Source organism: Pelophylax lessonae (genome assembly GCF_965119305.1).
Source record: "Pelophylax lessonae genome assembly, chromosome: 1".
Lineage (NCBI taxonomy): Eukaryota > Metazoa > Chordata > Amphibia > Anura > Ranidae > Pelophylax > Pelophylax lessonae.
In genome coordinates, this window is record NC_138768.1 from 293,958,215 (window position 1) to 293,983,271 (window position 25,057).

The 25,057-nt window shown below is 39.5% G+C and overlaps 1 protein-coding gene across 1 annotated transcript in view; it reads right to left on the minus strand.

Annotated features, from left to right (window-relative positions):
- The window catches only part of MYO18B (myosin XVIIIB), an 842,989-nt gene that overhangs the window by 168,781 nt on the left and 649,151 nt on the right, over nt 1-25,057 (minus strand). Inside the window, exons 36-39 of the mRNA XM_082258232.1 lie at nt 23,551-23,664; nt 19,322-19,438; nt 14,385-14,468; nt 6,129-6,266 (exon numbers count right to left, since the gene is read on the minus strand). Coding sequence (XP_082114358.1) covers nt 6,129-6,266; nt 14,385-14,468; nt 19,322-19,438; nt 23,551-23,664 — 453 coding nt within the window. The remainder of the gene's footprint in view (nt 1-6,128; nt 6,267-14,384; nt 14,469-19,321; nt 19,439-23,550; nt 23,665-25,057) is intronic.

The following is a 25,057-nucleotide window of genomic DNA, read 5'->3' on the forward strand; positions in this document are numbered from 1 at the left end:
CTGTGGTGACATACAGGAAAAGTTTAAATTGGCGATGTGTGAGGTCAGGTGGCTTGCGGTTCAGGAGCGCAGAAGCAGGATCGGGGGTAAGGGGTGTGTGGAAGATTGTAGATAAAACCCGATACACTTCGGACCAAAAGGTACGGACCGTGGGGCATTCCCACCAAATGTGTGCATGGGTACCTAGAGACTCGCAACCACGAAAGCAACGAGGTGAGTATTGTGGCACATACTTGGAGACTCTGGCTGGGACCAAGTACCATCTGGTAAGGACTTTGTAATTTGTCTCCAAGGCTACAATATTTGGGGAAGCCGATTTAGTGGCTTGCCAAATTTGGATCCAGTCAGAGTCTTCCAAGGAGAGGTGTAGGTCCCTTTCCCATTTGGAAGCATATGCCGGGGGGGTAGTCTCTTGAACCGACAGGAGTTGGGCATAGAGATCAGAAATGAGCCCCCTCCTATGCGGGTCTGTTTTGCAAGCCTGTTCAAAGGTGGAGAACGCATGGGAGCTATCGCGCGCCGGTGCGTTCTGGCTAAAGAAGTGTTTCAGTTGCAAGTAGCGAAACAATTCGCCAGGAGGGAGGTTGTGGGCCTCACGCAGGGCTGGGAAGGTTTGAAAAGCCCGGGGAGTGAAGAACTGGTAAGCACGTATCAAGCCAACCCTAGTCCACTCGGAGAAAGAAGTCCGGGAGTACCAGGCTGGGTAGAACGAGGGGTTGCGGAGAAAAGAAAGTAGGGGATTATGGGGGGACTGAAGGTGAAAACGACGTTTAAGTCTATCCCAAAGGGTTAGGCTGTGCTTAGTGATAGGATTGGTAACACATCTCCGTTGTGAGGGTGGGAGCCAGAGGAGGTTAGCCACAGAGAGAGGATCACAGTCCATTGCTTCTATGGAGACCCACAATGGGACTTCCTTTGTTGCATGATACTTAGGGAGCTGAGCCAACTGTGCAGCATAGTAGTATTTGGAGAACTGTGGCACCCCAAGCCCGCCTCGGATACGTGGTCGATACAGCGTCGGTCGGGGTAAGCGGGGTTTGGCGTTACCCCAAATGTATTCCAAAGCCCGTTTCTGTAGAATGCGTAAGAAGTAAGCTGGTACCCCAATCGGGAGAACCCGAAACAGGTACAAGATCTTGGGTAAGATCGACATTTTGAGGACTGTAATTCTCCCCATCCAGGAAAGAGGTAGGGAGGACCATTTGTTCATAAGCGATGTAAGCGTTGATAGCATGGGAGGGTAATTAGCAGAAAAGAGCTCAACAGGGTCAGCTGTGAACTTGACGCCCAAGTAGGGGATGTAGGAGTTGGCCCAAGGGAACGGGAGGGAAGACTTGAGGTGGTTAAGGTCTTCGGCTGAGAGGGATACATTGAGGGCTAGAGATTTCCGTGGGTTGACAACAAGGCCCGAAAGTGATCCAAATTTAGTTAGGGTATCAAGGAGATTAGGGGCAGACGTGAGAGGGGCAGTAAGAAAAAGCAGGACATCGTCCGCAAAAAGGCAGAGTTTATGGTGGTGACCCCCCAGTTCAATTCCACGAATATTCGGATTGGATCGTATGAGGATCGCAAGGGGCTCAATGGCCAAGGCAAATAGCAGGGGGGAAAGGGGACAACCCTGTCTCGTGCCGCGCTCAATGGGGAAAGGGTCCGACCTATAGCCTGAATAATAGACGTACGCTCTAGGGTTCTTGTAGAGGGCATTCACCCATTGCAGGAAGTGGGAGCCAAAACCCCAGCGATCAAGGATGGAGGTGAGGTATGGCCAAGACAGAGAATCGAATGCCTTGCTAATGTCCAGGGAGAGAAAGCAAGAGGGAATTCGGCGTTTCCTGGCAATGTGTGCCAGCAGGGTGGCCCGACGAATATTATCGCCAGCCTGGCGGGATGGGATGAAACCCGTCTGGTCAGCATGGGTAGAAATATGTATTCACACCTGATTACTTATGCTGTTGAATATGCAAATGAGAATTTAAGCTTGAAGTGTGAGTGGTTCTCTTCACCAGCACAGGTAATCAGATATGAATACAAACTTCTACAAATTGGCTTTTTACTCACACTGTTAATTGATATTTGCGGCAGTTAGGCTCCTTTCACACTCCCATGATTCCCTATGAGTAGCGTTCATATCTGTGCTACTTCAAGTCACAGTGACTTAAAAGTAGTTCCTGCACTACTTTGGTCTGATTTGTATGTGAATTGAGGTCAATAGACCTCAATGTAAACCCCCAAAAGTTGCATGAAAGTCGCACCTGCATTATATAGATACGATTTTGATGTGACTTTAAATGCGTGCAAAAATGAAAAATTTGAAATAATATGTTATTATCTAATGAATTCCAAGTTTTCAGAATGATCAGAATTTGCATCGGTTGAAAATTGATCAACCGATTTGAGTTCTGTGTGAAGAATAGCTGGTTGCTAAGCAGCCAGCCGGGAAGCTGGCCGCCGTGTCCTCAACAACTAATGACTCATCAGCTGTCACTGAGTTTCCCCATGTAAAAAAAAGAATTCTGGCAATCAAAAAAACATTAAAAAAAACTACATGGGGTCCCCCCTCCCATGCCAGATCCTGGCTCCACCCTATGTGAATGAGTATGGGGTACCCTACCCATTCACCAAAAATGTGTAAATAGTGAATAAAAACAGTACACAGGTTTTTCACAATCCCTTTATTAAAAAATACAAAAAATAATGTTTCTTCAATGCCGTGGTGTGGTGGGCGGCATGACTGACGATAGATCTACTTCGGTGGACATTGTTTTTTTTATTTTTAATTTTTTTAGTAAATGAATTGTCATAAACCTGTGTATGGTGTTTATTCACATTTTACACATTTTTGATGAATGGGTAGGGGTACCATACTTATTCACATGGGGGGGGGGGCATCTGGGGGCCCTGCGAGCAAACCCCCACAACCACTGCCCAAGGTTGTGGAGTTGAGGCCCTTGTGCCCATCAACATGGAGACAAGGTGCTTTGGGTGGGGCCCAAAGTAACCCCTATGTTGAGGGCATGTGGCCTAGTATGGTTCAGGAGGGGGATGTTCACTCGCCCCCCCTTTCCTGACCTGCCAGGCTGCATGCTCAGATAAGGGCCTGGTTTGGATTTTGGGGGGGACCCTACGCCTTTTTTTTTTACATTTACTTGTCAGTGGGGATACTCACTGGCAGCTGAGGAGTCATCGGTTGTTAAGGACCAGCTATTCCTCGAACAGAACTCAAATCGGTTGATCAATTTTCAACTGATTCTAATTCTGATCATTCTGAAAATTTGAAATTCATTAGAAAATGTAAAAAAGACCTAACTAATTTTTGGATTTTTGCACAACTGACGCTCACCCAAAGTCGCATCAATGTCGCATCAAAGTCCTTTCAAGTCTCATGGAAAAGTCACAATGGAAATTGCACCATTTTTGAAGTTGCACAAGTGTGAAAGGAGCCACTCCCTGATACATTGTATGCAATGTATACATAGTCACTTTATCTCCCGAAGTTAGCCGTTGGAAATTACTGCTTTCCTGATTACTATCGCTACTTCTATTCTGGCTACTTGTCAGTTCACGACAGTTCTTTAAACATTGACGTAGGCTAAAGAACATATGCATGCTATGTTAAAGCTTGTGGTGCTTTACATTTAGAGGTAAGTCCCACAATCACATGCTTGCAATACTTTTAAAGTTTTGCATTTTTAAGCTCTGCATGTTTACCTTGAGGGATTACAATTTACAGTAGGGGTTACAGTATACAAAAGAATGTGTCCATGCATTCTGTGTTGGAAATGTTTGCTAAGGTTTCAACCACATATACTGTACATTTCCTATAATGCACACAAATACTTTGAGGAGCATGAAGGTTGTATAAGGCTTAGGCTTGACTCCATGGATGCATTCACATTTTAGATCTGGCTTAAAACTAATTATATGCAGTTCAATTAAATTATAATGGGGATAAACAGTGTACTCACATCATCGCTCAACTTTCTGGGATGGGAAAAATTAACACCTTTTAGCAACAAAACTTTCAGCAAATGGCCAGCCTGCAAAAGCTAGGAAAGAACTTTCTGCAAAACCTGGCTATCAAAAGACACATTTTTGGGCATTTAGAATTCACGCCATCAGCATAAAGGTATACTATATATTTATAAAATAAATATATAATGTGTTCGGCATAGGGACCAAATTACATTAGGTTTCTGTAGTCAGATGATAAAAAAACAAACTTCAATATACCATCTAAATACATTTGCTTTATACAAATACAAGTTATGCAAATAAACAACATAATTCATTTTGCAGAACAGAACCAAATTTGATAGAAAATAAATATTCTAGCAAAGTATGCAGAAGAACTAACAACTTGGGGGGAAGGGGATTGCTAAAACTAGGTCTTTCTACCATGTAGACATGACTGTCAACACAAGCATATATATGATATTACAGAAGCAGCAACTTAAAAAGCATGTCCAGATTCAAGTAATGTAAAAATGTTGGAACAATCTTTCACATGCCACCTCTCTATATCTCTATATATGGCACAATAGTTCTGTTTTAAAAGACAATATCACATAGAATGCTGCTGCTCTGAGAAGGAATCACTTGTTAAATAATTGATGCAACACATTTTCCATTTGGCACTATCAGTAAAAATATAGTCCTTTGTACAAAGTGGAATCTGATATTTTTACTCTCTGGCTTGCACATTTAATAATGAAATAGATTTTCAATGTAAGACACCATACAGATGAGTGAAGTGTGTATATTGAGAGCAAACAGAGATCAGAAAGTTTCTTTAAAACAACAAGCTATAAGCTTGAAGAAAAAGACTGAAAAGATGATGTAGCATCTTTATTAAAACTAGTAACGTCTTATTGTTGTTGTCCTATTCATTTAAAGAGTTGGTGTATTCGGTTCACCTTTATTCAAATTTTATACAATCAGCCCACCATTTTGGCCTTTGTATATTTTTAAAGTCAAGTTTTTGTTTCAATTTAATGTAATTTATTCAACAGGACTTTTACATTTGTGACTCAATTTATGTAAAGGTTGATTGGTAAGTCACCTGCTTACTTATATCTCTTAGGAGTTTAGACAACCAGAATTCTAAGGCTTTACAGCTTGTGTTTTCTCGCTGCCTTGACCAGGCTAGATGATGAAACCATGCTTCAAGGTGGATTCTCAATCTCCAAATAAAATAGTAAAAGAACACCTGTATTATAAGCTTAACCCCTTTCATGCCATTTGTATAAGGGTAAAGGGATCACAAACATTGAAGTTGCCCAAGGTTACTTCTTCCAATCCTCAAATGCGTCCAGTGAGTGCCAGCAGCTGCATAATTCTTGCCTGATGGCCACAGTAATGCATACACACTACTTTAAACATTCCCCCTCCTTCACAGAAAAGAGAGGGATCACACCCCCCTCTCAATGGAGGCATCAAGTTCTTTAGGCAAGAAACTGCCCAGTTTATTTAGGCTGTTTGTGGGTTTTGAAAATAAGAAAGTGTTCTATACTCTACAGCTACTCACTCAGGGATGGTCACCAAAGAAAAGTTTTGCACAAGGTGCCAGGAAACCTATGGGAGAGCAGACTATTTTACCAAATTTGATTTTGCTGCAGTTGATTTGCTGTGAAAAATCACCTAAAAATCTAATTTAGCCAATTGTTTCACATCAAATTTTTATAAAAAAAAAAAACGTTATTGTTAAGTTTATTTAAGGGGTTATCACAAAGGGGATTATGTTTATGATTTTTTTGGCACAAGAACATGCAGAGGATAGATAAAAAAGAGCTTCCCTAACTGTCTCATGAAATATTTAAACTTTTATTTTGCACCCTTAAAAGCGACCAAAAGCACATTTACCTCCAATTTGCAATAACATTTTGGCTAACCTAAAACTTTTAATTTCCCTCTTTTGTACTCACTGGAGCTGGGCAGGTACTATAAAGCATTATAGTCAATTCGACCACTCCACATAATATATATTGATAGAAATAAATATAGGCCATGGATCATTTTCTGTGCAAGTTATACTCTCAATGAACTTTGCATCTTCAAGCTTCAGTTTATGAATAACAGTATACAGTATACAGAAAAAAATATGAGAGTAGAATACAGTCAACTATACTTACTTCAAACCTTTTAATCTGAGCTCTCTGAAACTCCAGCTTGTTTTCCAAATCACAGATCACAGCTTCTTGTCGACTTACAATTGAACGCTCCACCATAGACTGCTCCAAATAGTCAATGCGGCTCTGTGCCACCTGCAGCTGTGTCAAACCAAAATACATTAATAAGTTAATGAGTGCAGTCAGCCTTTATAATGTCATGTCTAAATGAGTACCTACCATTTACCTCTCTTTTTACTCTCTGATTTATCGGTAAACATAGAGTTTCTAAACCAACACTAACCTAACATATAATCATATGCATTTTTTTAAAATGGTTGAAATCATTACCCATAAAGGCCCATCAGGTTTATTTTAACCAGTTCTACAAAATAATATCTGCAATCCGAAAACTTAATGCAAGCAACCGCTATAGTTTCCTTTCCTCTGGAAATGTATGTGAGGGCTATAGTTCTTTTGTTGTGTCACAGCACAAAAGCATTCCTCTATAAAAGTGATAGACTGTGGCCAACAATTTATGAAGTAGCATAGTTTATGGCCACAGCACTATTTATGAAGGTAGTTTGAGAATTAGCAGAGCAAGGAAAATAATGCGGTATATTCAATTACTCACAATTATAGGGTATTAAATTCATGGACATCTTTTAACACATTTAATAGAATAAAGAGTACATTTGAGTATTAAACTAATTAAAGTACAGCAGCACACAACTGGGCATACTTGGAAAAACAACATATGTCATCATCAAAAAAAAAAAAAAAAAAATCAGAGACTGGATAAATATGAGTTTAGAGCTCCATCCTCCACCTGACTTTGAAGTTACTGTAATGGTAACGAGAGAGAGGGTGGATTTTGTCATGGGCAGGAGTACACTTAGAACTCCTTTGATGTCTGAAGTCAAAAGTATGCACACTTTCTTTGCAAGCTTTTACTTTTATATTACCCCAAAATACACAGCATCTCACAAAAGTGAGTACATCCCCGACATTATTGGTAAATATTTTATTATATCTTTTCATGTGACAACAGTGAAAAGATGACACTTTGCTACAATGTAACGTAGTGAGTGTACAGCTTTTATAACAGTGTACATTTGCTGTCCCCTCAAAATAACTCAACACACATCCATTAATGTCTAAACTGCTGCCAACAAAAGTGAGTACACCCCTAAGTTAAAATGTCCAAATTGGGCCCAATTAGCCATTTTCCCTCCCCGGTGTTATGTGACTCGTTAGTGTTACAAGGTCTCAGGTGTGAATGGGGAGCAGGTGTGTTAAATTTGGTGTTATCGCCCTCACTCTCGCATACTGGTCACTGGAAGTTCAACATGGCACCTCATGGCAGAGAACTCTGAGGATCTGAAAAAAAAGAATTGTTGCTCTACATAAAGATGGCCTAGGCTATAAGAAGATTGCCAAGACCCTGTAACTGAGCTGCAGCATGGTGGCAAAGACCATACAGCAGTTTAACAGGACAGGTTCGACTCAGAACAGGCCTCGCCATGGTTGACCAAAGAAGTTGAGTGCACATGCTCAACGTCATATCCAGAGGTTGTCTTTGGGAAATAGGCATATGATTGATGCCAGCATTGCTGCAAAGGTTGAAGGGGTGGGGGATCAGTCTGTCAGTGCTCAGACCATATGCCTCATACTGCATCAAATTGGTCTGCATGGCTGTTATCCCAGAAGGAAGCCTCTACTAAAGATGATGCATAGAAAAGCCCACAAACAGTTTGCTTAAGACAAGCAGACTAAGGACATGGATTACTGGAACCACGTGCTGTGGTCTGATGAGACCAAGATAAACTTTCTTGGTTCAGATGGTGTCAAGCATGTGTGGTGGCAACCAGGTCAGGAGTACAAAGACAAGTGTGTCTTGCCTACAGTCAAGAATGGTAGTGGGAGTGTCATGGACTGGGGCTGCATGAGTGCTGCCAGCACTGGGGAGCTACAGTTCATTGAGGAAATCATGAATGCCAACATGTACTGTGACATACTGAAGCAGAGCATGATCAGCTCCCTTCGGAGACTGGGCTGCAGGGCAGTATTCCAACATAATAGCAAACCCAAACACACCTCCAAGATGACTACTGCCTTGCTAAAGAAGCTGAGGGTAAAGGTGATGGACTGGACATGCATGTCTCCAGACCTTAACTCTATTGAGTATCTGTGGGGCATCCTCAAACAGAAAGTGGAGGAGCGCAAGGTCTCTAACATCCACCAGCTCTGTGATGTCGTCAATGAGGAGTGGAAGAGGACTCCAGTGGTAACCTGTGAAGCTCTGGTGAACTCCATGCCCAAGAGGTTTAAGGCAGTGCTGGAAAACATCGGCGTCCACACAAAATATTGACATTTTGGGCCCAATTTGGACATTTTCACTTAGGGGTGTACTGACTTTTACTGTGAGTGGTTTAGACATTAATGGCTGTGTGTTGAGTTATTTTGAGGGGACATTAAATGTACACTGTTATACAAGCTGTACACTCACTACTTTACATTGTAGCAAATTGTCATTTCTTCAGTGTTGTCACATGAAAAGGTATAATAAAATATTTACAAAAATGTGAGAGGTGTACTCAATTTTTTTGAGATACTGTACTTGATAGGTCAAAGCCATAAACCTACTGTTTATTTAATTTATTCAACTACTACTGTCACATTTTGCATTTATTGATGCCAAATAATAATTTTCAAATATGATTTACTGTCATAAAAATGTGACAGTAGTAGGGTTATTACGAATTGTCTTTTGTTTTTGCTGGCTGCCGGTCATCACCTCTTTATCATTAGTGGGGCATTTCTCTTATACAAGGAGATTTCCCTGCACTTCCTGTACAAGACAGAAGAATTGTGAGGGAATTCCCCTCGTAGGTCTCTTGAACACATACTTTTCTAAACACAGAAGAAGTCATCTAGGAACTATAAACAGATTTTATGTTACCTGATTACTCTTTTCTGCATTTAGACATTCCTTCTTTAAAGCAGATTTAGACACGTTTAGCAGGGTAATCTTGCTAAGCCATGTTTAATGCGCATTAAGTGTTTCTAATCGCATCTTGGACACTCAGAATTCTGTTTTCTCTAAATACAGCTAAACCAACCACATGTTCAGCGTAAACAGCACAATTGAAAAATCATTACATACATTTGTGTGCCTATCACTTTCAGTCTTAGTGAAAATAGTTACCAGGTCAAACATGTGTAAAAAAAGAGAGCAAAAAACTTGACGGAGGCTCTAGTCTTTCTTTAACCACTTGCCGACCGCCTGCCACAGTTATACTGCGGCAGGCTGGCTCGGCTGTGCGAACTGACGCATGAGTATATCGGTTCGCGGGAGTGGTCCTGGGGGCGCGGGAGCAGCGCGCGCCCGCCTCTACTAGGCAGCATGGATGCCGATCCATGGGACCGGAGGCACCAATTGCCGCTGAGCACCCACAATCGCTCCCCGCTGAGAGAGAACGTCAGTCAGCTGTTGTAAACACTGCAGACAGTTATTCTCTCTGAAATTATCAAAGAGCCCCTGTGATTCTCCTATTTAGGATCACAGGTCTCTGTGTTCATTTCACAAGTCCCTCCCCCATACAGTTAGAAAACACTCTCCTAGGCTCATACTTAACCCTTTGATCACCACTTGGTTAACCCCTTCCCTGCCAGTGTCATTATTACAGTAACAATGCATATTTTTAGCACTGATTACTGTAGTAATGTAGTAGTGTCACTGTCATGTAGTATGTCACTGGTCCCCCCAAAAGTGTCAAAAATGTCAGTTAGGTGTCCGAACTGTCCGCTAAAAATCGCAGATTGCCACCATTACTATTAAAAAAAGAAAAATAAATAAAAATGACATAAATCTTTCCCCTAGTTTATAGACGAGATAACTTTTGTGCAAAACAATCAAAATATGCTTATTGCGGATTTTTTTACCAAAAATATGTAGCAGAATACAAATATGCCTAAAAGGATGAAAAAATGTGACTTTTAAATTTTTTTTGGGGGGGGGGAATTTTTCAGAATCGTCGCTCTTTTTTTGTTTGTAGTGCAAAAAAAAAAAAAAAAAATTGTGCAGGTGATCAAATACCACCAAAAGAAAGCTCTATTTGTGTGAAAAAAAAGGACATCAATTTTACCACACAATTGTCAATTCAAGTAAAGCAAAAATGGCCTGGTCATTAGGGGGGCAAATCCTTCCAGTCCAGAAGTAGTTAATCAAAAAATGTAAAGAAAATGAAATATGTATACACTCTACCCAAAATATGTAACTGTAAGCATATCTCCTGACTGAACTCTGTTTAATGTGAAAGTCAATGGGTCACGTGCTATACCCATAAATAGCAAAAAATGTGTGTTTATTATCATCATTGCCACGGTCAGGTCCATACAACTTCTAAGCCCTGCCCTTTCTACTGGGCATAATATTTATCTGTGCATGGCCAGCTTTGATCTCTCTTGTCCTAGTCACAAACCTTGTGTGCTATATACCGGTATTTAAATATACGTCATTAAGTATTTATGCCATTACTTCGTTTATAGTGCTCTTTGATTTATTAAAAAATGACTGACTTGGATAATCTATATCAGAAGTACATTATTACATGGATTCAATAGTTGTCATTGCATTGAGGAGCAATGCTGTGCATTGAATTGTTAAGCATAACTGGATTGTATTAGCCAAAGTGTGCAACCAGTTTAGAAGTACAGATCTGCTTAAAGCTTATGATTGAGTATTTTTTTTTTTTAGAACTTCTCATTCCCACTGAGCAGAAGAGTGTGAATGAAAGAGGGCAATAACCAGAATAAATTAATTTTCTTTCAACAGCCAACCTGCTATTCAGGTGACCAGTGATTAAAATTACAGGTTACATTGATTACAAGAACGCTCCTCTACAATGTAGCCGTAATCACATGAGGAGCAGCACAGGAATAAAAATACTGCTACTACCATTACATTTCTTCTCCAGTCAAGCTTCACATTGATGTTCTTTTTATATAGCAACGGGGTGAATTTGATTGGAACGATATATTATTTCATTAGTGCTATATAATACCAATAAGTGCATATCCCTATATACAGTATATATTTTTAACCAGGACTAAAACAATTCCAATATTACAGCTCTATTTTCAGCCTTTAAATGTATCACAGTCAAAAGAGGTAATTCAAAACCACCATTTAAAATAAACCTGTTTTTTTAAATAGTTGTATTATGATAAGCAGTGATACAGGGTTAATAAGATATTTCACTTGTTCTCTCAGTTGTCTCCTAACTCCTGAGAGTGCTTAACATTGTCAAATTTTAGTGCCTGTCGTTGTTTACATATGTAACTATGGGATTCTGTTGTTTGACAATGTTACACACTCTCAGGAGCCAGGTAAAAGTGTGAGATCAAGCAGTTGACTCAGCAGCAGCTGTCAGATGTGAGATACCTCTGATCCTTCATCCTCAAGCTGACATATTGTGTCAAAAAGTAAATAATGAGACAAATATACATTCTTTTATAGGCCATCTTGCACACTAATAATAATAGTTTAAGAATGGATATTCAGATTCTTACACATTATTATCGTGTGGTTACCAATAGACAAAAGTGAAATACCATGCAATATCTTTCAATATTTAAAACTGCTAAAAACAAATAGTATTTCCATTATTAAATCGACTGGATATTACTTACTTCTTTCACTACTAGGTAAAAGGGAGGCTGTAGTAAAAAAAAAAAAAAAAATACATGGAGCTGCCATTGCTAGCCTCCCCCAGATAATTCTACGCTGTAGTTGGCGGGCTGTTTCTACTTTGAAACACTGACATGGAACAAGCATGTAGATTTAGAAAGTCAGAAGAAGTCTGAACCCATGATCTGTATGCTTGTTTCAAAAATGTAAAGATGTCTCAGGCTGTTGGATCACAGAAAACTAGTATTTTTAAAAGGAGTATTTAACCTTCGGACTTTCTCATATAGTTTTGCTTTAAAGGAGACCTTGTAGTGGAAAGCAAGATCCACTAAAAAAAAGTTATATTATATACTTATCTGATCCAGGGTGCAGGGTGTGACATCAAAAATTCTCTTAGCGAGATTCTTGGGGGACAATGATTACCTCAAATTTTACAAGAAGACACTTCATTCAAATACAAGTGCATCTTCTTGAGAAATTTGGGATCCTCATTGTTTCCAGAATATCACCAGGAGTTTGACATCACTCTCATCACGGTGCTGTGAGAGGAAGACAAAGGCCAGGTAGGTATATAATCTTTTTTCCCTAAAGGTACATTTTTCAACTATCATTATTTAGCTATTTTTACAGGTGGGAGGTAGGAACCTAGATCTAATAAGTGGACCTTGCATTTTCTTTCAAGGTCTACATTTCTACTATGCCTGTGAATGGTGAATGGTTTTTCTGCTTTTGAAGGATGAAAACATTATATATTTTTACCTGATTTAGTTTAACAGGCACTACCTTACATTAGTTTAAGTGACTACCTAACCTATGAATATATATATATATATATATATATATATATATATATATATATATATATACAGTATATGCTGTACAGTATGTGTGTTAATTAGTGGCTTAATCTGCTTGTTAGACTATTGTTCTTTGTGTATGTATGGCTAGAAATCTTGTACTGTACAATACCACAAATGGAATTAAGATTTTATGTACAGAGTTATTTATGGATACATAAATATAGATCTGCCAATATGTACTGGGAATGCCTTTCTTTTCTCCTGGGAAAGGGACCTCATCTAGAAGATGTGTATGATTAATGCTTTTTGTCAGAAGAATATGCTGTGTTGGCAGTCCTCCTACCTTTGCAACAATACCAGTACACCCTTGTTAATGTCCAAAGCTTAATCGTTTAAGCATATACTAAAATGCATGGCTTATTTTAGCTGCATTCTTTATTTTACCTCACAATACATTTTTTTTTTTTCATGGAAAGAAACAATACAAAATATATTCTTAATGTATTCTCTCAAAAGAAAATATGAAACTAAAATTCTCTATTTCTGTTTAGTTCTTTTACTGTGCTCCTAGACACCTCTTAGTTAATAACAATTTTATCCAGGCCACAGTGATAAAATAAATTGTATGTCCTGACAAAACGTTTTATTTACTAGAGTAGAAAAGGGTTAGATCCCCACTAAGCGTGTATTGTCATCCATGTCCCTGCTGCGTACTTTCCACACTTCCTGTCTGGTAAAACCATTGTCAGTTGGTCAAGAAGTGAGAAGAAATCTATCTAAGAGAGCCCCAAATAACAGTAAAAACAGAAAAGGGGTTTTATTGCTTCACCACATTATTCAAAGCTAAAAAAAAAAAGTTTTGGCTCGACGTACATTTTAAAGTGGTATTGAACCCAAACGCAAACATTTATTATATTGCAAACATTTATTATATTGCAGCTTACTATTTCCTAGATGTAATCGCTGCATTAGCTGGTGTTCGGGTTCAATTTGTTATTGTATCTAAATCTGCTAGTACAGCTAACACTCCCCTCCCTCCAGACTGATAATGTTGCTATCCACAGGTGCCCCCTGTGCTCCTTTATCCAGAATGGGGGCACTCTAATACAGGAGGTGTTTTACTAGCCAGATCACCAGGTGAAAACAGCCAGGAAAAGCCTAAGAAAATTAAACGAATGCAGGTACCACATCTAATGATTGGTAAGCTGCAATGTATTACAGTTGTGCAGACAGATTTTTCAGAATATAATGCCTGCTACAGTGACTACCTCTCTGAATCAGATTCAACATGTTTTATAGTCACCGTCTTAATGCATGTAATACATGTCTGAAGCACAGATGTGTTTGTTCACGTTAAATGCACATATCTCATGGATATACAACTTTGAATGAAATCTCTCCTAAGCTTAGTTAGCGCCACTAAGTGATTGGCTGAACATAACCCTAAAGAGAAGTAGAAGGGAGAGGACTATTATAAGTATAGGGTTTGGAGTACAAAAATGAATACATTTGAGTACAAAAAAACTCACAAAATTCAAAACAGATTGAATTATGTTTGTGTACAGAATCTTACTTGGTATAACAACAATTGCTACAAAGGAGACCCGGGGAACTCAGTCAAAGACATGGGATATGTAATCTGGGAGCCAGGGTCTAGCAACAACTCCAGACAGATTGTTAAAAGAAACCCTTCCATTGACCCAGGTCATTTTATTCAAATCATCCACAATGCAAGTAATCAATGGTAAACTGTAAGAATCCAAAATATGAAACAGAATTCATTCTTACCTTTTCCTGGAGACCCTGCTTCTCTTTTTGCACATCTTCATATTTAGACTGTAGTTCTCGAATATGGGCAATGTCTGATGCCGACTAATTATGCAGAGAAAAACAGTAATTTAGGATGAGTACAATCTTTTACTTTGTTTGCAATCAAAAACTGACATAACTCTCTACTATGATGTAACGTTAACATAAGCAACCGTTTGTATTATCATATTTCAATGTCCAGGAACTACCATAATTTTTCTTTGGCTGCATAAATTTAATTAGAAAGCATATTTAAAGATACTGCTCACTCATAACAACAAGGAAAGTCCTTGGGGCACTGGAACTGTGTTACATAAACAAAGTTCACCAGCACAGACTTCCTAAATTCATATAAAATATTCATAAAAGCCAACTTTACAAGATGGAATCGACAAGCAATGTTAACTTGTTTTGGTTAAACTAATGCTAACTCTAAATGGCACTTCAATGCACCTTTTCAACACATTTGTGTTGCAGTGCACTAACATATGTTGTCATGCTCTGCAGGGTGAAAATGCCCCATGCACCTTTTTTTTTTTGGGTGTATTTTGGTGCTTTATGCGGCCCATAAAAGTTAATGGAATGCCTTAGCAGAATGCATGTTTAGGGCAACAAAAATAATCAGGGGAATGGAGGACATCAGCTATGAGTAAAGACTACAAGCACTGAACTTATTGAGGGGGGATATGATATCAATGTACAAATACTGTACTGGTGACCCTAGCATAAGGAAAAAACTATTCAGAGAAATGGAATACAATAAGACACATGGCCACTCACTAAAACTAGAGGAAAGGCCGTTTAACCTTAAAATCTGTAGGGGGTTCTTCACTGTAAGAGCAGTAAGGATGTGGAATTCTCTTTCGTAAACAGTTGTATCAGGAGGGAGCATCGATAGTTTCAAAAAAGTATTAGATGGGCACCTTAAAGACCACAACATAGATGGGTATACAATGTACGGTTAACAGCAAACACACACACACCTCATAAGTTGTACTGGATGGACGGATGTCTTTTTTCAACCTCACTAACTATGTAACACACTAGCACATGTGCCCAAATACAGCATGAACCCAGTCTAAACCTTTAAAAAAATGCTGTTGCTGCAGCTGTTCAAGCAGTTTCCTCTTGCTGGATAGCTAAGTTTACATATACTGCATATGATGAGAATTAAAAAAAAAAAAAAAGCATGTGAAATGAAAAAGGGAATTCACTTATTGAAATGTATTACCACATATAGTGTCAAAATGCAACATTTTGTATTGTCCAGGTTTGTAAACATTACTTAAAGTTCAACATTTGCAAACTTTGTGGCAAATCCTTTTGAAATGTATGGAAGAACTGTCATTCTGCCCATTTGTAGGTGTAATACCCATCTGTAGGTGTAATAAGCCAGCTATTCTCAAACAAGGTGTATAGCAAGGCAGGCACTGCCATTTGGGACATCATATATCATTTGGCATATCAATGCCAAAAAAAAATAAAAAAATATCAGCACAGTATCTCTCCCTATACAGAATGTCCGCTCTCCCTAACATTAGCAAAATATACATTTAAAATATGACTGCTGTGAGCCCACCCTCAATCTCTTAGGATTGTTGGCTCTTTACTGTCAGATGACCAGCGGCAAATGCTGTGCACTGTAATATGGGTCTGTACCTTATTTCTGGTGGTGAACCTGCAAAGCTTTGGGCCAAAAGTCTATGATTCATGAGTCTGGCTAACCTGAACCTCAACCCTTTTTACTAAAGGGCCCGCGGATATTAAGGTGACCATTTGTTCACTTTGAATAACATTCATGCACTTTGCAAAGTGAAACAATAATTGGTTCAGCTGTATTGTTCAACACCATAGCCTGGAAAGCTATGAAATATGAAAAAACCAAACACAATCAAGAATGGGATTTTATAGGTTTTGAATCCTTCTCTCAGAAAAAAAAAACTTACAAACACATGTGTATAAAAACAATAATTTTTATTACATCAGAATGTTAAAATAAATTGGTGTACAACCCAATTAATGTTAGCATTATGATGTAATAAAAATTATTATTTTTATACAAATGCATTTGTAAGTTTATTCTAAGAAAAGGATTCAACTCCTATAAAATCCCATTTTTGATTGTGTTTGGTTTTCTTACTTTGCAAAGTGAACAGCCTCTGTCCCTTAAAGTGGTTGTAAACCACTGACATGAAATATGAACAAAGCACATCCTTCTATAGTGTTTACAAAGCATGAAGTGTCTTTTCTCTCCACTGCCTTGATCCTCTGCTATCTGCAATAGTCATGTCTGACAGGTTTTCCCAGCTTCAAGAGATACAGTAAAAAGGGGAGGAGAAGAATTCCAGCACACAGACTGTGATTGATACCCTCAGCTCTGCATCTTTCCTATGTGCTATGTAAAGAGGGTGTGTCTCTACCCTTCAATCAGCTCTCAGAACTCTTGTCACTGAGCTGTGCAGTGTGTAAATGCAGCTCCCCGCCCCCTACTTTGTGCTTCTGTAAAAAATATTTTTTTAATGGCTGTATTTTACTAGGTTGCATGGGACAAATGTCTGTAAACAGATGCAACCTATGTAGGAGGATTTGTTTTATCTCGGTGTATCACCTGAAGTCAGTAACTTCACTGAGTATATGGAAAACCACTATACATAAATGAATCTCAGTGTGTTTCACCTCAATTTGCTTGGCACTGCGATTGTTGCAACTCCTAGTCCTATATGATGGGTAGATAGCTGTGCAGAGGAAGCAGTGCATGACATATAGAGGCCCTTACAGTCTGGGCTGGAGGATGAGGCAGGACATAGCATACATTTATATTAGGTTGAAAACAAGAGAAAAAGGAAATAGAAAACCAGATGATCTGTCTTTGAATGAATATATGTGGTTATCTAATGATGACAAAGAGACTCTAATTTTGTAAAACATCACAGGTATATAGCCCTGGCCAAAAGTTTTGAGAATTACACAAATAGTAATTTTCACAAAGTATGCTGCCTCAGTTGTTATGATGGCAATTTGCATATACTCCAGAATGTTATGAAGAGTGATCAGATGAGTTGCAATTCATTGCAAAGTCCTTCTTTGCAATGAGAAATTAACTTAATCCAAAAAAAAAAATACACTGCATTTCAGCTCTGCTACAAAAGGACCAACTGACATCATGTCAGTGATTCTCTCGTTAACACAGATGTCAGTGTTGATGAGGACAAGGCTTGAAAACATTCTGTAATGCTGATTGCGTTAGAATAACAGACTGGAAGTTTTAAAAAAGGGGGGGGGGTATTGCTTTTAGCACCTAAATCAACCACAGCATGATGCAGTACGGTGTCGTAAAGCAAAAGTGATAACTAAGTAGCTTGGGGAAAAAAACAAAATCAAAATTTTGGGTCCATGGTCAGGGAACTCCCCAGACCCTAATACCATTGAGAACTTGATTAATCCTCAAGAGGCAGGTGAACAAAAAACCCCACAAATTCTGACAAACTCCAAGCATTGACTATGGAAGAATGGCTGCTATTAGTCAGGATGTGGTCCAGGAGTTGATTGACAGCATGCCACAGTGAATTGCAGAGGCCTTGATTGCCGGTTCACATTTCCGCGTGTGCGGCGATTGCATGTAATATCGGAGCGCACTGCTCCTTCATTAAATGGGATCGGATGTGCAGTGCAAATTCAGCCATACACTTTGTATGGCTAAATTGGCACTGCACCCGCACAAAAGTCGCACATGAGGCATTTTTTCAGCCGCATCAGGATCGGATCGCACAGTGGTTCACACTTGTGCAATCCGATCCTGTGCGAACTGTCAGATCGCACTGCGATATGCGATCAAACTGGGGGTGTTGTTAACACTTCATTGACACCCCCAGCGTATCGCATATGGCAGTGTGAACTGCTAGAAGTGCGTTTGCGATGCGGGAACAGGCTGCGAATTCGCAGCCTTCCCGCATCGCACAAGTGTGACCCGGCACTGAAAAAGAAGGGTCAACACTGCAAATATTGACTCTTTGCATAAACGTAATCGAATTGTCAATAAAAGCCTTCGACAACTATGAAATGCTTGCGATTATACTTTAATATATCATAGTAACATCTCAAAAAAAGGTCTAAAAACACTGGAGCAGCAGATCTTGTGAAAATTAATATTTGTTTAATTCTCAAAACTTTTGGCAATGGTTGTAGATAAATCACTGTGCCCTCATTTACACTTTAGCATTTTTCAGAGTGTTTCCCTATGTTTGACTACACTCAACATGTAGAATCCCATTCTCACTAATTGTTCCAGTTCACACTTATACATTCAGTTGCCCTATGCTCAAAAACTACATGAGCTCTCTTTGAAGCATTGTTGGCCCCATAGTTTCAATGAAAGTACAATATGCACAATTTTGCATACGTTTTTGGATATGGATGGTCACCAAATCTATATATCAGCAGCAATGATTTCCAGAACTTCCCTGTGAACTGAACCATTGAGATTTTCAATACAATACGGTATATGTAACTATAATTTACATACATTTACAGTAATACTAGAAAGTAATTTTGTACTCGTGGTTACTCAAAGGAAACAGCCTCCAAACAAAGACTTTAGTTTCACACGGTCAAAAATTATGGTAATATCTCTGTTAGCTGCTTGGAAAATGAAAATAAATAATCAAAGTGACTCTTGGTCAGCAATCACTGAGATCTGATGGCAGCTTTGCCATGCAGATTAGTGCTGCTTTTTTTCACCTTACTCTGAAGTATGACAAAAATGCAATGTATTGCCAACCTAATGTCACGGTGCTCATTTATGACCCTTAGGAGGTGATAAATATAAAACCATGAACTCTTTCTTCAGTAAACTGCATATTTTCTTGTATGAATTGACTAGAAGCTGTGGAAGGCTTTGGTAAATGTTTTGTCTTCACCTGAGCAATAAGAGCTTTGTGTTTCTTCATAAGTTCGTTCAGGTCCTCTTGGTCCTCATCGATCCTTTTCAGGAGATCAGTTTTCTCATGCTGCAGCTGGTATAACTGTTCATCAACCTGACAAAGAAAACAAAAATATGCTGGCTGTGATATTTTTAAAGCACACTAAGAGATCTAAGAATTAACACCAACAGCTCAGATTGTATGTCCAAATGTCAGTTCATCTGTAAAAGAAGAATGCATTTACTTGTATGTTGCAGTGCAAAACAAAGTTCACAATTCTTTTTTCTAAAGTGTAAAGTATATGTTGTATCTATTTAATTATATCTTTAAAGAAAATCTTCACTGTAAAAAACGTGGAGGCAGTCATTTATGATCATCTTCTGATAATAGTTGCCTGGTTGTCCTTGCTTTCAGTATCTTATACTATTATACTATTTTGTTGACCTGGAACAAACATGCTGGACTCATACAGTAACTTTCTACTGCCCGTGTCTCCCTACTTCACTTGACTACAATTCACCCAAATGCAACTCGTATTCAGGTGGTTTGACAGCTTCATGATCTGTGTAATAATCTTTGAGATACCGTATTCTCTTTCTTTAAAGTACGAAAGCCTTTAAACACAAAACAGCAATTATGTCAGTGATATTATAATTTATAGGTAATACAATGTATGTCATAGGAATAAAAGGTATGTCCACTTATTACCCAAATTTACTACAAAAACTTCTTCGGCCTGTCTACAGCATGCTCCAGGATTGCCTCTTTTAACCAGTTCCTGTAGCAAGACACAGCTTTTATTACGTCCTGTGATATTATAATAAAGCTTAAAGGATTCTTGCAAGGGTAGCTGCTTGAAGCTAAGTTCCTATTGATGTAGGTACACCCCCAAAACCACATCTCACAAGAGCCCTTTCCCTGACACAGTGAGGTTGATTTACTAAAACTAGAGCGTGCAAAATCTGGTCCAGATTTTGCACTCTCTAGTTTTAGTAAATCAACCCCACTGTGTGAGCAGGCATTTGGGAATTAAGGTGGCATTATTTTTGCTGGGAAAGGAATTGTTGCATACATGTGGAGAGGGACAAACAGTGGTGAGGCATAGTCCAGCAGGCAGGTCTTACAAGATTGCTTTGGATTTCAAAGAAACTGTGTTGTCAGTTCAAACAGGAACTTAGGAGCACAGTGGATATTTGAGGTACTTTTCTGTACTTACAGCAGGTTTAATAAAACATGGGGAACACATTGTACAAATATGCTGAATGTTCTTTTATTTTCTTATAATTTTGCCCTGACATAGACTTAAAGCATATTGATCTCTCTATTTTATCTTTTCCAAGTCAGGCGCCTAGCTTAGGTACAGAATGTCCACAAATTGTTCTTCTCAATGCATTGATCAGCTTGGATGGTGAATGGAATTTTGTCACCATGTTGCCTATGTATGAAAGTCAAACAAAGCTATAAACAGCATCTAACTACTGTCCTGGTCTTTTTCCAAACAAAATACGACAGCACTTCTCAAACAAGATCCTGTTGTACACTGGGGTGCCTTCCGGGCTTGTCAGAGGTGCCTCCTTTTGACCTATATTTTTGCTCTGATGTATGGGGCTAAGAACTCTGATTTAAAAAGGAGGGAAAACAGACTCTATTGTGAAAGGGGGGCTTAGGACTCTGATGTGGAAGAGAGGACAGGGGACTCTTAACCACTTGCCGACCAGTCACATTGACTGTACTGCAGCAAAGTGGCTCGTTGCCGTCCACCGACGTAGACCTACGTCGCTGGACTCCTCCCCTTGTGGGTGGTGCGCGCGCGCCGCCGGAGGCTCGCTCCCGCTGTATTCAGTCACAGCGGGAGTCGGGCCATGGGAGGAGCGGCAGCGATTGCCGCTGCTCTTCCCCGATCGACGGGGAATCGAGTCTGGAGATCCACCCGCTTGTGTAAACAAAGCGGACGGATCGCCTAAGTGACAGACAGGGTCAGATTGCAGGGTTCAGCATAGCTGAACCTGCGATCTGTCCCTGTGTCACTCAGTCACCTCCCCCCACACACGTTAGTAAACACCAGGCATACATTAACCCCTCCCTCTCCAATAAAATTATCCCCTTCCCTGCCAGTGTCATTTTTACAGTAACAGTGCATATGTATAGCACTGATTACTGTAGTAATGTCACTGGTACCCCCCAAAAGTGCAAAAAATGTCAGTCAAGGGTCCGATCTGTCCACCGCAATGTCGCAGTCCCGCAAAAAAAATCGCAGATCGCCGCCATTATTCGTAAAAAAAAACCCACCAAAAATGACAGAAATCTTTCCCTTAACCACTTGCCGACCGCCGCACGACTATCTACGTGGGCGGTCAGCCCCTCACAGGCAAAGTGACGTAGGTCTACGTCGCTCGCCTGTGAGGGTTTAGGGAGCGAGCGCGCGCCGCCGGAGGCGCGCTCCCGCTCCCGCGTGGTCACGGACCCCCCCGCGCGCGTGACCGGCGGACCCGATCGCCGCCGGCCACTCTGCGATCGGCGGGTGAGAGGGAGAAAGTCAGGCAGCTTGTGTAAACAAGCTGCCTGTCATTCTCCTCTCTGTATGAGAGCTGATCACATGGATCTACTATGTAGATCCATTGATCACTCTGCATACAGTTGAAGCCCCAGCCAATCACAGTTAGAAGCACGCCCCTAGGGACACACACAGCCCCTCCCTCTCAAATAAAGTTAACCCCTTCACTACCAGTGTATTTTTACAGTAACAGTGCATATATATAGCACTGATTACTGTAGAAATGTCACTGGTAACCCCAAAAGTGTCAAAAATGTCAGTCAAGGGTCCGATCTGTCCGCCGCATTGTCGCAGTACCGCAAAAAAAATCGCAGATCGCCGCCATTACGCGTTAAAAAAAAAAACAACAAAAATGACAAAAATCTTTCCCTTTGTTAGTAAACGCAATAACTTTTGCGCAAACCAATCAAAATACGCTTTTTGCGATTTTTTTTACCAAACATAGGTAGCATAAAACAAATTGGCCGAAAATATTAAAAAATTTTGATTTTTACATTTATTTTTGGGGGAATTTCATATAAAAAAAAGGGAAAAATATTGCTATTTTTGCAAAATTTACGCTCTTTTTTTGTTTATAGCGCGTGATCAAAAAATCGCACAGGTGATCAAATACCGCCAAAAGAAAGCTCTGTTTGTGGGAAAAAAAGGACGCCAAATTCGTTTAGGTACAGCGTCGCACGACCGCGCAATTGTCCGTTAAAGTCACGCAGTGCCGAATCGCAAAATACCCCCTGGTCAGGAAGGGGGTAAAATCTTCCGGGGCTTAAGTGGTTAATAGGAAACGCAATAACTTTTGCGCAAACCAATCAAAATACGCTTATTGTGATTTTTTTTACCAAACATAGATAGCAGAAAACAAATTGGCCAACAATTTAAAACATTTTGATTTTTACATTTTTTTTGGGGGGGGGGGGGAATTTCATATAAAAAAATGTGAAAAATATTGTTATTTTTTGTTTATAGCGCAAAAAGTAAAAATCGCACAGGTGATCAAATACCACCAAAAGAAAGCTCTGTTTGTGGGAAAAAAGGACGTAAATTTTGTTTGGGTACGGCGTCACATGACCGCGCAATTGTCAGTTAAAGTCGCACAGTGCCGAATCGCAAAAAGTGGCCTGGACGTAAGACAGCAAAATCCTCCGGTGGTAAAGTGGTTAAGTAAAAGGGGGGATTGAGAACTCAGATGTAAAAGAGGGACTGAAGATTATGATGCGGAAGGGTGACTGAGGACTTCTGATGTGGTGGAGGAACTTTATATTATATTGGGGTGCCTCAAGATATTGCATACTTTTAAAAGGTGCCATGAATAAATAAAGTTTGAGAAACACTGAGCTAGAACAAGGTCAGAAAGATATTTCCAACAGGATACAAGTTGATGATATATTTTTTTCAAAGTCCAGACATACTAAATAATAATCTGACTGTTCAATTTAACACTAAATAGTCTGCTCCTCCTTTGTATAAAGAAGTGTTGCTCATTTATTACCAGGTATATATATATGACAAAAATCACAGTGGTGAGACATTCAATCTCCCCCAGATAATAAAAATAAATAACAGCAAAGGAATAAATCAGATTTCAATATGAAATAAAAGGTCACACAATCCATTTATCAGAGAGTTAACAACCTTTTGCTGGGAAGAAGAAGAAACTGATAAGAATTGGAATTACCATGTTCTTATTCCTGGAAAGATTGTCTATTTCCATGTGTAAATTTTCCAGCTCGGCACTCAGTGACTTCTGGGACTTTTGGGACTCTGCATACCTGGCCTCGCTCTCTTCAAGCTGAAACAGGAACAAAATTGAAGAAGATATTAGGATAACTCAAAATACATTATTGTGTAAAAGAATTGCATCTTGCATTGGTGCAGTAATGCCATTGGATTCCTAGTTATTTTTAGTCACAGTAGGCTCGTAGTTATAAACAAAAAGGTTAAGCATCTTGTTCACAGGTCCTGACTTCTTCTCTGAGTGGGATAGCTTATCAAACATTCGGTTCTATTTTGTGATGGGCAAATCTGACGGAAATGCTTGACCCATGTCAACTATCCATATCAATCAGAGAACAATGGAAATCATCCTTCTAAAACCTCAAACAGCTGTCAAATCAAACCCTTAAAGGTATCATATTTTGTCCCTGTTGTTAAAGATCCAAGCACGTTAAAAAGTTTACATTAAATCCAGTCATCTGCAGATAAGATTTGAAAATACTTGTATCCGAAAATGTCATACACATATATTAATGCTCTTTTAAGAGACAGCTTTATCATCTGTAGTGTAGTGTAGTGTAAACATTTTACTTCAATAATTAGGAAACAAATAAAGCAAATCATATAAACCTTTAACCGCTTTATGACCGCCCGCCGCAGTTATACTGCGGCAAGCAGCAGCTCCCAGGCAAATCTCTGCACATGTACGGCGCTCGCTCTCGGGAGGCTAGGGGGCGAACGCGTGCTGTCAGGGGCACGCTCCCACCCCCGCTCGTCAGCGGGGAAGCCGATGCAGCGGGCAGGCAGCTCTGATTGCCGCCTGACACCCGTGATCGTTCCCTACTGAGAGAGAAGAACCGCTCTTCTCCCTGAAACGATCATAAAGCCCATATGATCCTTCTATATAGGATCACATGTCTCTATGGTCATTTCAGAAGCCACGCCCCCACAGTTAGAATCACTCCCCTAGGCTCACATTTAACCCCTTGTTTACCCTTAATGTTAACCCCTTCCTTGCCAGTGCAATTATTACAGTAACAGTGCATATTTTTAGCACTGATTACTGTAGTAATTTCACTGGTCCCCCCAAAAGTGTCAAAAACGTCAGTCAGGGGTCTGATCTGTCCTCCGCAATGTCGTAATCTCACAAAAAATCGCAGGTTGCCGCCATTACTAGTAAAAAAAACCCAATAAAAATGACATAAATCTTTCCCGTAGTTAGTAGATGCGATAACTTTTGCGCAAACCAATCAAAATACGCTTATTGCAATTTTTTTACCAAAAATATGTAGCAGAAAACAAATTGGCCTAAAATGTTAAAAAATTTTGATTTTTAATTTTTTTTGAGAATATCATATAGCATAACGTGAAACATATTGTTTTTTTTTTTTTTTCAAAATTGTTTATAGCAAAAAAAAATAAAAATTGCACAGGTGATCAAATACCACCAAAAGATAGCACTATTTATG